This window comes from Salvelinus alpinus, chromosome 4 (genome assembly GCF_045679555.1).
Source record: "Salvelinus alpinus chromosome 4, SLU_Salpinus.1, whole genome shotgun sequence".
Classification (NCBI taxonomy): Eukaryota; Metazoa; Chordata; class Actinopteri; order Salmoniformes; family Salmonidae; genus Salvelinus; species Salvelinus alpinus.
Genome location: NC_092089.1, coordinates 93,787,672 through 93,801,474, shown reverse-complemented (window position 1 = coordinate 93,801,474; position 13,803 = coordinate 93,787,672). Strand labels below are relative to the sequence as shown.

Sequence of the window (13,803 nt, the reverse complement as noted above, 5' to 3'; positions counted from 1 at the left end):
GGGTGATATCCCTGAGACGACATATAGGGATGATATCCCTGGGACGACATATAGGGATGATATCCCTGGGACGACATATAGGGATGATATCCCTGGGACGACATATAGGGATGATATCCCTGAGACGACATATAGGAATGATATCCCTGGGACGACATATAGGGATGATATCCCTGGGACAACATATAGGGATGATATCCCTGGGACAACATATAGGGATGATATCCCTGGGACAACATATAGGGATGATATCCCTGGGACAACATATAGGGATGATATCCCTGGGACAACATATAGGGATGATATCCCTGGGACAACATATAGGGATGATATCCCTGGGACAACATATAGGGATGATATCCCTGGGACAACATATAGGGATGATATCCCTGGGACGACATATAGGAGTGATATCCCTGGGACGACATATAGGGATGATATCCCTGGGACGACATATAGGGGTGATATCCCTGGGACAACATATAGGGGTGATATCCCTGGGACAACATATAGGAGTGATATCCCTGGGACGACATATAGGGATGATATCCCTGGGACAACATATAGGGATGATATCCCTGGGACAACATATAGGGATGATATCCCTGGGACAACATATAGGGGTGATATCCCTGGGATGACATATAGGGATGATATCCCTGGGACAACATATAGGGATGATATCCCTGGGACAACATATAGGGGTGATATCCCTGGGACGACATATAGGGATGACATCCCTGAGACGACATATAGGGGTGATATCCCTGGGACAACATATAGGGATGATATCCCTGGGACAACATATAGGGATGATATCCCTGGGACAACATATAGGAGTGATATCCCTGGGACAACATATAGGAGTGATATCCCTGGGACAACATATAGGAGTGATATCCCTGGGACAACATATAGGAGTGATATCCCTGGGACAACATATAGGGGTAATATCCCTGGGACAACATATAGGGGTGACATCCCTGGGACAACATATAGGGGTGATATCCCTGGGACGACATATAGGGATGACATCCCTGAGACGACATATAGGGGTGATATCCCTGGGACAACATATAGGGGTGATATCCCTGGGTCAACATATAGGGGTGATATCCCTGGGTCAACATATAGGGGTGATATCCCTGGGACAACATATAGGGGTGATATCCCTGGGACAACATATAGGGGTGATATCCCTGGGACAACATATAGGGATGATATCCCTGAGACAACATATAGGGATGATATCCCTGAGACAACATATAGGGACGATATCCCTGAGACAACATATAGGGGTGATATCCCTGGGACAACATATAGGGATGATATCCCTGGGACAACATATAGGGATGATATCCCTGGGACAACATATAGGAGTGATATCCCTGGGACAACATATAGGGATGATATCCCTGGGACAACATATAGGAGTGATATCCCTGGGACAACATATAGGAGTGATATCCCTGGGACAACATATAGGAGTGATATCCCTAGGACAATATATAGGGATGATATCCCTGGGACAACATATAGGGGTGATCTCCCTGGGACAACATATAGGGGTGACATCCCCGGGACAACATATAGGGGTGATATCCCTGGGACAACATATAGGGATGACATCCCTGAGACGACATATAGGGATGATATCCCTGGGAAAACATATAGGGGTGATATCCCTGGGGCAACATATAGGGATGATATCCCTGGGACAACATATAGGGGTGATATCCCTGGGACAACATATAGGGGTGATATCCCTGGGACAACATATAGGGGTGATATCCCTGAGACAACATATAGGGGTGATATCCCTGGGACAACATATAGGGATGATATCCCTGGTACAACATATAGGAGTGATATCCCTGGGACAACATATAGGGGTGATATCCCTGAGACAACATATAGGGGTGATATCCCTGGGACAACATATAGGGGTGATATCCCTGGGACAACATATAGGGGTGATATCCCTGGGACAACATATAGGGATGATATCCCTGGGACAACATATAGGGATGATATCCCTGGGACAACATATAGGGATGATATCCCTGGGACAACATATAGGAGTGATATCCCTGGGACAACATATAGGAGTGATATCCCTGGGACAACACATAGGGATGATATCCCTGGGACAACATATAGGGATGATATCCCTGGGACAACATATAGGAGTGATATCCCTGGGACAACATATAGGAGTGATATCCCTGGGACAACAAATAGGGATGATATCCCTGGGACAACATATAGGGATGATATCCCTGGGACAACATATAGGGGTGATATCCCTGGGACAACATATAGGGATGATATCCCTGGGACAACATATAGGGATGATATCCCTGGGACAACATATAGGGATGATATCCCTGGGACAACATATAGGGATGATATCCCTGGGACAACATATAGGGATGATATCCCTGGGACAACATATAGGAGTGATATCCCTGGGACAACATATAGGGATGATATCCCTGGGACAACATATAGGGGTGATATCCCTGGGACAACATATAGGGGTGATATCCCTGGGACAACATATAGGGATGATATCCCTGGGACAACATAAAGGAGTGATATTCCTGGGACAACATATAGGGGTGATATCCCTGGGACAACATATAGGGGTGATATCCCTGGGACAACATATAGGGGTGATATCCCTGGGACAACATATAGGGATTATATCCCTGGGACAACATATAGGGATGATATCCCTGGGACAACATATAGGGATGATATCCATGGGACGACATATAGGGATGATATCCCTGGGACGACATATAGGGGTGATATCCCTGGGACGACATATAGGGATGATATCCCTGGGACGACATATAGGGATGATATCCCTGGGATGACATATAGGGATGATATCCCTGGGATGACATATAGGGATGATATCCCTGGGATGACATATAGGGATGATATCCCTGGGACGACATATAGGGATGATATCCCTGGGACGACATATAGGGGTGATATCCCTGAGACGACATATAGGGGTGATATCCCTGGGACGACATATAGGGATGATATCCCTGGGACAACATATAGGGATGATATCCCTGGGACAACATATAGGGATGATATCCCTGGGACAACATATAGGGATGATATCCCTGGGACAACATATAGGGATGATATCCCTGGGACAACATATAGGGATGATATCCCTGGGACAACATATAGGGATGATATCCCTGGGACAACATATAGGGGTGATATCCCTGAGACGACATATAGGGATGATATCCCTGGGACGACATATAGGGATGATATCCCTGGGACGACATATAGGGATGATATCCCTGGGACGACATATAGGGATGATATCCCTGAGACGACATATAGGAATGATATCCCTGGGACGACATATAGGGATGATATCCCTGGGACAACATATAGGGATGATATCCCTGGGACAACATATAGGGATGATATCCCTGGGACAACATATAGGGATGATATCCCTGGGACAACATATAGGGATGATATCCCTGGGACAACATATAGGGATGATATCCCTGGGACAACATATAGGGATGATATCCCTGGGACAACATATAGGGATGATATCCCTGGGACAACATATAGGGATGATATCCCTGGGACGACATATAGGAGTGATATCCCTGGGACGACATATAGGGATGATATCCCTGGGACGACATATAGGGGTGATATCCCTGGGACAACATATAGGGGTGATATCCCTGGGACAACATATAGGAGTGATATCCCTGGGACGACATATAGGGATGATATCCCTGGGACAACATATAGGGATGATATCCCTGGGACAACATATAGGGATGATATCCCTGGGACAACATATAGGGGTGATATCCCTGGGATGACATATAGGGATGATATCCCTGGGACAACATATAGGGATGATATCCCTGGGACAACATATAGGGATGATATCCCTGGGACAACATACTGTATAGGAATGAACACGTACATCTGCAGTTATCTTTTTTATCCATTATTTTAGCAACAATAACACATTTTATCATTAGACTTGTCTTAAAAATGTTAATTCAAAGGACATCCAGACACAGGACGTCCTTTAATACTCTGAAGCCAACATGTCTCTCTGACAGAGGACGTCCTTTAATACTCTGAAGCCAACATGTCTCTCTGACAGAGGACGTCCTTTAATACTCTGAAGCCAACATGTCTCTCTGACAGCGGACGTCCTTTAATACTCTGAAGCCAACATGTCTCTCTGACAGCAAACATCCTTTAATACTCTGAAGCCAACATGTCTCTCTGACAGCAAACATCCTTTAATACTCTGAAGCCAACATGTCTCTCTGACAGCAAACATCCTTTAATACTCTGAAGCCAACATGTCTCTCTGACAGCGAACGTCCTTTAATACTCTGAAGCCAACATGTCTCTCTGACAGAGGACGTCCTTTAATACTCTGAAGCCAACATGTCTCTCTGACAGAGGACGTCCTTTAATACTCTGAAGCCAACATGTCTCTCTGACAGCGAACGTCCTTTAATACTCTGAAGCCAACATGTCTCTCTGACAGAGAACGTCCTTTAATACTCTGAAGCCAACATGTCTCTCTGGCAGAGAACGTCCTTTAATACTCTGAAGCCAACATGTCTCTCTGACAGCGAACGTCCTTTAATACTCTGAAGCCAACATGTCTCTCTGACAGAGGACGTCCTTTAATACTCTGAAGCCAACATGTCTCTCTGACAGCGGACGTCCTTTGATACTCTGAAGCCAACATGTCTCTCTGACAGAGGACGTCCTTTAATACTCTGAAGCCAACATGTCTCTCTGACAGCGGACGTCCTTTAATACTCTGAAGCCAACATGTCTCTCTGACAGAGGACGTCCTTTAATACTCTGAAGCCAACATGTCTCTCTGACAGATCAGTCACTGGCAGCACTAGATGAATGACGTTCCAGTGGTGACTGTGTGTGCGGTGTGTGCGGTGTGTGTGTGGTGTGTGTGTGTGTGTAGGAGACATAATGACATGCTACCAGGTGTTACCTGGCTAGGCTGGAGGGGATGTTTTTAAATGTCCTGCGTTAGTTATTTATAAGACCATGTTTCAATAAGATGCCAACGCCTCTCCCTTCAGTCTGTTGCTGGTGTAAATCACACACATTCCCTCCAGCTCTTTGTAAAGACTGAGCAGTGTAGTAAGGTGAATCACTTCCAGGCTGTACGAATAACATCATGCCTGAGAAACAACATACCTCCAGCATGCCATCTCCCCTCTCTACCTGTCTGTCTCTCTAAACCTCTCTACCTGTCTGTCTCTCTATACCTCTCTACCTGTCTGTCTCTCTATACCTCTCTACCTGTCTGTCTCTCTATACCTCTCTACCTGTCTGTCACTCTATACCTCTCTACCTGTCTGTCTCTCTATACCTCTCTACCTGTCTGTCTCTCTATACCTCTCTACCTGTCTGTCTCTCTATACCTCTCTACCTGTCTGTCTCTCTATACCTATCTCCCTATCTGTCTCTCTATGCCTCTCTCCCTGTCTGTCTCTCTATACCTCTCTACCTGTCTGTCTCTCCATACCTCTCTCCCTGTCTGTCTCTCTATACATCTCTACCTGTCTGTCTCTCTAAACCTCTCTACCTGTCTGTCTCTCTATACCTCTCTACCTGTCTGTCTCTCTATACCTCTCTACCTGTCTGTCTCTCTATACCTCTCTACCTGTCTGTCTCTCCATACCTCTCTCCCTGTCTGTCTCTCTATACATCTCTACCTGTCTGTCTCTCTATACATCTCTACCTGTCTGTCTCTCTATACATCTCTACCTGTCTGTCTCTCTATACATATCTACCTGTCTGTCTCTCTATACCTCTCTACCTGTCTGTCGCTCTATACCTCTCTACCTGTCTGTCTCTCTATACAGCTCTACCTGTCTGTCTCTCCATACCTCTCTCCCTGTCTGTCTCTCTAAACCTCTCTACCTGTCTGTCTCTCTATACCTCTCTACCTGTCTGTCTCTCTAAACCTCTCTACCTGTCTGTCTCTCTATACATCTCTACCTGTCTGTCTTTCTATACCTCTCTCCCTGTCTGTCTCTCTAAACCTCTCTATCTGTCTGTCTCTCTATACCTCTCTCCCTGTCTGTCTCTCTATGCCTCTCTTCCTGTCTGTCTCTCTATACCTCTCTACCTGTCTGTCTCTCTATGCCTCTCTACCCGTCTGTCTCTCTATACCTCTCTCCCTATCTGTCTCTCTATGCCTCTCTCCCTGTCTGTCTCTCTATACCTCTCTCCCTGTCTGTCTCTCTAAACCTCTCTACCTGTCTGTCTCTCTATACCTCTCTACCTGTATGTCTCTCTAAACCTCTCTACCTGTCTGTCTCTCTATACATCTCTACCTGTCTGTCTCTCTATATCTCTCTCCCTGTCTGTCTCTCTAAACCTCTCTATCTGTCTGTCTCTCTATACCTCTCTCCCTGTCTGTCTCGCTATGCCTCTCTTCCTGTCTGTCTCTCTATACCTCTCTACCTGTCTGTCTCTCTATGCCTCTCTACCCGTCTGTCTCTCTATACCTCTCTACCTGTCTGTCTCTCTAAACCTCTCTATCTGTCTGTCTCTCTATACCTCTCTACCTGTCTGTCTCTCTATACCTCTCTCCCTGTCTGTCTCTCTAAACCTCTCTATCTGTCTGTCTCTCTATACCTCTCTCCCTGTCTGTCTCTCTATGCCTCTCTTCCTGTCTGTCTCTCTATGCCTCTACCTGTCTGTCTCTCTATACCTCTCTACCTGTCTGTCTCTCTAAACCTCTCTACCTGTCTGTCTCTCTATACATCTCTACCTGTCTGTCTCTCTATACCTCTCTCCCTGTCTGTCTCTCTAAACCTCTCTATCTGTCTGTCTCTCTATACCTCTCTCCCTGTCTGTCTCTCTATGCCTCTCTTCCTGTCTTTCTCTCTATACCTCTCTACCTGTCTGTCTCTCTATGCCTCTCTACCCATCTGTCTCTCTATACCTCTCTCCCTACCCATCTGTCTCTCTATACCTCTCTCCCTATCTGTCTCTCTATGCCTCTCTCCCTGTCTGTCTCTCTATACCTCTCTACCTGTCTGTCTCTCTTTACCTCGCTACCTGTCTGTCTCTCTATGCCTCTCTCCCTGTCTGTCTCTCTATGCCTCTCTTCCTGTCTGTCTCTCTATGCCTCTTCCTGTCTGTCTCTCTATACCTCTCTACCTGTCTGTCTCTCTATGCCTCTCTTCCTGTCTGTCTCTCTATACATCTCTACCTGTCTGTCTCTCCATACCTCTCTCCCTGTCTGTCTCTCTAAACCTCTCTACCTGTCTGTCTCTCTATACCTCTCTACCTGTATGTCTCTCTAAACCTCTCTACCTGTCTGTCTCTCTATACATCTCTACCTGTCTGTCTCTCTATATCTCTCTCCCTGTCTGTCTCTCTAAACCTCTCTATCTGTCTGTCTCTCTATACCTCTCTCCCTGTCTGTCTCTCTATGCCTCTCTTCCTGTCTGTCTCTCTATACCTCTCTACCTGTCTGTCTCTCTATGCCTCTCTACCCGTCTGTCTCTCTATACCTCTCTACCTGTCTGTCTCTCTAAACCTCTCTACCTGTCTGTCTCTCTATACATCTCTACCTGTCTGTCTCTCTATACCTCTCTCCCTGTCTGTCTCTCTAAACCTCTCTATCTGTCTGTCTCTCTATACCTCTCTCCCTGTCTGTCTCTCTATGCCTCTCTTCCTGTCTGTCTCTCTATGCCTCTACCTGTCTGTCTCTCTATACCTCTCTTCCTGTCTGTCTCTCTAAACCTCTCTACCTGTCTGTCTCTCTATACATCTCTACCTGTCTGTCTCTCTATACCTCTCTCCCTGTCTGTCTCTCTAAACCTCTCTATCTGTCTGTCTCTCTATACCTCTCTCCCTGTCTGTCTCTCTATGCCTCTCTTCCTGTCTGTCTCTCTATACCTCTCTACCTGTCTGTCTCTCTATGCCTCTCTACCCGTCTGTCTCTCTATACCTCTCTCCCTATCTGTCTCTCTATGCCTCTCTCCCTGTCTGTCTCTCTATGCCTCTCTTCCTGTCTGTCTCTCTATACATCTCTACCTGTCTGTCTCTCCATTCCTCTCTCCCTGTCTGTCTCTCTAAACCTCTCTACCTGTCTGTCTCTCTATACCTCTCTACCTGTCTGTCTCTCTAAACCTCTCTACCTGTCTGTCTCTCTATACCTCTCTCCCTGTCTGTCTCTCTAAACCTCTCTATCTGTCTGTCTCTCTATACCTCTCTCCCTGTCTGTCTCTCTATGCCTCTCTTCCTGTCTGTCTCTCTATGCCTCTCTACCCGTCTGTCTCTCTATACCTCACTACCTGTCTGTCTCTCTATGCCTCTCTTCCTGTCTGTCTCTCTATGCCTCTTCCTGTCTGTCTCTCTATACCTCTCTACCTGTCTGTCTCTCTATGCCTCTCTTCCTGTCTGTCTCTCTATACATCTCTAACTGTCTGTCTCTCCATACCTCTCTCCCTGTCTGTCTCTCTAAACCTCTCTACCTGTCTGTCTCTCTATACCTCTCTACCTGTCTGTCTCTCTATGCCTCTCTTCCTGTCTGTCTCTCTATGCCTCTCTACCTGTCTGTCTCTCTATACCTCGCTTCCTGTCTGTCTCTCTATACCTATCTACCTGTCTGTCTCTCTATACCTCTCTTCCTGTCTGTCTCTCTATACCTCTCTTCCTGTCTGTCTCTCTATACCTCTCTACCTGTCTGTCTCTATACCTCTCTCCCTATCTGTCTCTCTATGCCTCTCTCCCTGTCTGTCTCTCTATACCTCTCTACCTGTCTGTCTCTCTATGCCTCTCTCCCTGTCTGTCTCTCTATGCCTCTCTTCCTGTCTGTCTCTCTATGCCTCTTCCTGTCTGTCTCTCTATACCTCTCTACCTGTCTGTCTCTCTATGCCTCTCTTCCTGTCTGTCTCTCTATGCCTCTCTTCCTGTCTGTCTCTCTATGCCTCTCTACCTGTCTGTCTCTATACCTCGCTTCCTGTCTGTCTCTCTATACCTATCTACCTGTCTGTCTCTCTATACCTCTCTACCTGTCTGTCTCTATACCTCTCTACCTGTCTGACTACCTTGTGTCTCTCTCTCTCTCTCTCTAACCTGACAGTTTCACCTACTAATTCTTCTAGTCTCCTTCCAGTCTCGTCTCAGGCCGTCTGCCTTCAAGCCTGTCACACCCAAGAGCTTCAGTTCCATGCAGAACCTCTACCCTGCCAAGATAGAGGACTCAGACCAGGGCCTGTCCAACGGGCTCCACCGGGCCTACGTCTCCACCTCCTCTTCCTCCTCCTCACCCTCCCGCCATGGTGGACCCACCTCCAGCGGAAACAAGGTGCCCCAACACATGGCACCGTTATAGTCTGGTGATTTCTGTCCTGAAACATGTACAAGTGTATGTGTTGTTCTTTAAAAACGTCAGGAAGGGACTTTATCAGTACTGTCCAATGTACTAGGATTATTATGGTGATGATGATACTTCATATTAATGGTGATGATGATGATGCTGGTGATGATGATGACAGTGATGATCCTGGTGATGATGATGACAACGATGATGCTGGTGATGATGATAGGGATGATGATGACAACGGTGATGATGATGATATTAATGATGCTGGTGAGGATGACAGTGATGATCCTGGTGATGATAGTGATGTTGACAACGATGATGATAGTGATGATGCTAGTTATGATGCTGGTGATGATGATGATGATGATGATGATGATGATGATGATGATGATAGTGATGATGACAACGATGATGATAGTGATGATGATATTAATGATGCTGGTGATGATGCTGGTGATGATGATAGTGATGGTGATGATGATGATGCGTGTGATGATAATAGTGGGGATGATGATAAGATAACAGTTGGTATTAATGTTGTGATACAGGTGGTGGCATCAGTGCGTGGGATGAGTCAGGAGGATGAGAACCTGTCAGACTCTGGTCATAACTCCATGAACAGTCTTCCTCCATACAGACCTCCCTTCAGACCACAGCTGGCTCACATCAGGTCAACTCCTGTTTCTCTCTGTGTCTGTCTGTCTCTCTCTGTCTGTGTGTCTCTCTCTGTGTGTCTCTCTCTGTGTCTGTGTGTCTCTCTATGTGTCTGTGTGTCTCTCTGTGTGTCTGTGTGTCTCTCTGTGTGTCTGTGTGTCTCTCTGTGTGTCTGTGTGTCTCTCTGTGTGTCTGTGTGTCTCTCTGTGTGTCTGTGTGTCTCTCTATGTGTCTGTGTGTCTCTATGTGTGTCTGTGTGTCTCTATGTGTGTCTGTGTGTCTCTCTATGTGTCTGTGTGTCTCTCTATGTGTCTGTGTGTCTCTCTGTGTGTCTGTGTGTCTCTCTGTGTGTCTGTGTGTCTCTCTGTGTGTATGTGTGTCTCTCTGTGTGTCTGTGTGTCTCTCTGTGTCTGTGTGTCTCTCTGTGTGTCTGTGTGTCTCTCTATGTGTCTGTGTGTCTCTCTATGTGTCTGTGTGTCTCTCTGTGTGTCTCTCTGTGTGTCTGTGTGTCTCTCTGTGTCTGTGTGTCTCTCTATGTGTCTGTGTGTCTCTATGTGTCTGTGTGTCTCTCTCTGTGTCTGTGTGTCTCTCTATGTGTCTGTGTGTCTCTCTATGTGTCTGTGTGTCTCTCTGTGTGTCTCTCTGTGTGTCTGTGTGTCTCTGTGTCTGTGTGTCTCTGTGTATGTGTGTCTCTCTTTGTGTCTGTGTGTCTCTCTCTGTGTCTCTGTGTATGTGTGTCTCTCTCTGTGTCTGTGTGTCTCTCTCTGTGTCTGTGTGTCTCTCTCTGTGTCTGTCTGTGTGTCTCTCTCTGTGTCTGTGTGTCTCTCTATGTGTCTGTGTGTCTCTCTATGTGTCTGTGTGTCTCTCTGTGTGTCTGTGTGTCTCTCTGTGTGTCTGTGTGTCTCTCTATGTGTCTGTGTGTCTCTCTATGTGTCTGTGTGTCTCTCTGTGTGTCTGTGTGTCTCTCTGTGTGTCTGTGTGTCTCTCTGTGTCTGTGTGTCTCTCTATGTGTCTGTGTGTCTCTCTGTGTCTGTGTGTCTCTCTATGTGTCTGTGTGTCTCTCTCTGTGTCTGTGTGTCTCTCTATGTGTCTGTGTGTCTCTCTGTGTGTCTCTCTGTGTGTCTCTGTGTCTGTGTGTCTCTGTGTATGTGTGTCTCTCTTTGTGTCTGTGTGTCTCTCTCTGTGTCTCTGTGTATGTGTGTCTCTCTCTGTGTCTGTGTGTCTCTCTCTGTGTCTGTGTGTCTCTCTCTGTGTCTGTCTGTGTGTCTCTCTCTGTGTCTGTGTGTCTCTCTCTGTGTCTGTGTGTCTCTCTATGTGTCTGTGTGTCTCTGTGTATGTGTGTCTCTCTCTGTGTCTGTGTGTCTCTCTCTGTGTCTGTCTGTGTGTCTCTCTATGTGTCTGTGTGTCTCTCTCTGTGTCTGTGTGTCTCTCTGTGTCTGTGTGTTTCTCTCTGTCTGTGTGTTTCTCTGTGTGTCTCGCTCTGTGTCTGTGTGTCTCGCTCTGTGTCTGTGTGTCTCTCTCTGTCTGTGTGCCTCTCTATGTGTCTGTGTGTCTCTGTGTATGTGTGTCTCTCTTTGTGTCTGTGTGTCTCTCTCTGTGTCTGTGTGTCTCTCTCTGTGTCTGTGTGTCTTTCTCTGTGTCTGTGTGTTTCTCTCTGTCTGTGTGTTTCTCTGTGTGTCTCGCTCTGTGTCTGTGTGTCTCGCTCTGTGTCTGTGTGTCTCGCTCTGTGTCTGTGTGTCTCTCTCTGTGTCTGTGTGTTTCTCTCTGTCTGTGTGTTTCTCTCTGTGTCTGTAGTTTTCTTTGTAGATCAGTAATGACTAAGAGGAGGAGGATAGATATGACGATGATAATGATGAAGATGTATGTTACCACCCTCAGTGCCTCCATGAGCCACATCAACACCATTGGCTCTCTGGACCGAGCATCAAAGGTTGCGGGGTCGTCGGGGGTTGCTATGGCGGAGATGGCCATGTCGTGTCGTAGCATGGCAACGCTCAGCCGCCTGACGCCATACGGAGGGGAGGCTCCGCCCCCTTACGAACTGTCGTTCTCCGTAGAGGAGGTGGTGAGTGATGGATGGATCAGTTGGTTGATTTGTTGATTTCATTAGTTGAATGACTGATTGGTTGGTTGACTGTCCAGGTGCGTGATCTGGAGGAGAGGCTGGTGGAGAAGGAACACGAGCTGAAACAGATGAGGAGGAACCTGGATGAGAGTGAAGGTGCCATTGCACAGGTTTGTTTGTTGTTTGTGTGTGTGTGTGTGTGTGTGTGTGTGTGTGTGTGTGTGTGTGTGTGTGTGTGTGTGTGTGTGTGTGTGTGTGTGTGTGTGTGTGTGTGTGTGTGTGTGTGTGTGTGTGTGTGTGTGTGTGTGTGTGTGTGTGAGAGTTGGTGGGCATGTGGTTGTGCGTCTATAACTCTTTATTTTTTTTGTCCCTCGCTCCCCCTCCCCCCTCTATCTCTCCCCCTCTCTCTCTCGCTCCCCCTCCCCCTCATCTCTCCCCCTCTCTCTCTCGCTCCCCCTCCCCCCTCTATCTCTCCCCCTCTCTCCCCCCCCCCCTCTATCTCTCCCCCTCTCTCTCTCGCTCCCCCTCCCCCCTCTATCTCTCCCCCCTCTCTCTCTCGCTCCCCCTCCCCCCTCTATCTCTCCCCCCTCTCTCCCCCCCCCCCCCTCTATCTCTCCCCCCTCTCTCTCTCGCTCCCCCTCCCCCCTCTATCTCTCCCCCTCTCTCTCTCGCTCCCCCTCCCCACTCTATCTCTCCCCCTCTCTCTCGCTCCCCCTCCCCCCTCTATCTCTCCCCCCCCTCTCTCCCTCCCCCCTCTCTCTATCCCTCCTCTCTCTCTCTCTCCCTCCCCCTCTCTCTCTCTCTCCCTCCCCCGTCTATCTCCCCCCTCTCTCTCTCTCCCTCCCCCCTCTCTCTCTCCCTCCTCTCTCTCTCCCTCCCCCCTCTCTCCCTCCCCCTCTATCTCTCTCCTCTCTCCCCCCCTCTCTCTCTCTCCCTCCCCCCTCTCCCCCTCCCTCCCCCCTCACCCCCTCCTTCTCTGTAGGTGTTTGAAGGTAAACAGCGTCTGTGGGAGAAGGAGTTGGAGGAGTTGAAGCATCTGTACGCCGCCAAGCTGCGTCAGGTTTCCCAGCATGCCCAGCATTCCCAGCATGCACTGCAGCTGCAGCTGCACAAGGCCCAGCAGGAGAAGAACAGACTGCAGGACGAAATGGACGCTCTGGGGGGGGGGAGTCAGAGAGAGGGTCAGGGGAGTCTGAAGGGAACCAGTCCTACACTGGAGGAGACTCAGTGGCAGGTGAGAGGGTTGGGGGATGGAGTGGGGAAGGTGAGGGGGTTGGGGGATGGAGTGGGGAAGGTGAGGGGGTTGGGGGATGGAGTGGGGAAGGTGAGGGGGTTGGGGGATGGAGTGGGGAAGGTGAGAGGGTTGGGGGATGGAGTGGGGATGGAGTGGGGAAGGTGAGAGGGTTGGGGGATGGAGTGGGGAAGGTGAGGGGGTTGGGGGATGGAGTGGGGAAGGTGAGGGGGTTGGGGGATGGAGTGGGGAAGGTGAGAGGGTTGGGGGATGGAGTGGGGAAGGTGAGAGGGTTGGGGGATGGAGTGGGGAAGGTGAGGGGGTTGGGGGATGGAGTGGGGAAGGTGAGGGGGTTGGGGGATGGAGTGGGGAAGGTGAGAGGGTTGGGGGATGGAGTGGGGAAGGTGAGAGGGTTGGGGGATGGAGTGGGGAAGGTGAGGGGGTTGG

The 13,803-nt window shown here is 48.4% G+C and overlaps 1 protein-coding gene across 4 annotated transcripts in view; it reads left to right on the top strand.

The window, feature by feature from the left end:
* Positions 1-13,803, top strand: part of n4bp3 (NEDD4 binding protein 3) — a 104,833-nt gene that overhangs the window by 82,604 nt on the left and 8,426 nt on the right. For all 4 annotated transcript variants that reach the window (XM_071399486.1, XM_071399487.1, XM_071399485.1 and 1 more), the window contains 5 exons: positions 9,197-9,388; positions 9,955-10,076; positions 11,939-12,125; positions 12,203-12,295; positions 13,108-13,359. In XM_071399486.1, coding sequence (XP_071255587.1) covers positions 9,197-9,388; positions 9,955-10,076; positions 11,939-12,125; positions 12,203-12,295; positions 13,108-13,359 — 846 coding nt within the window. The remainder of the gene's footprint in view (positions 1-9,196; positions 9,389-9,954; positions 10,077-11,938; positions 12,126-12,202; positions 12,296-13,107; positions 13,360-13,803) is intronic.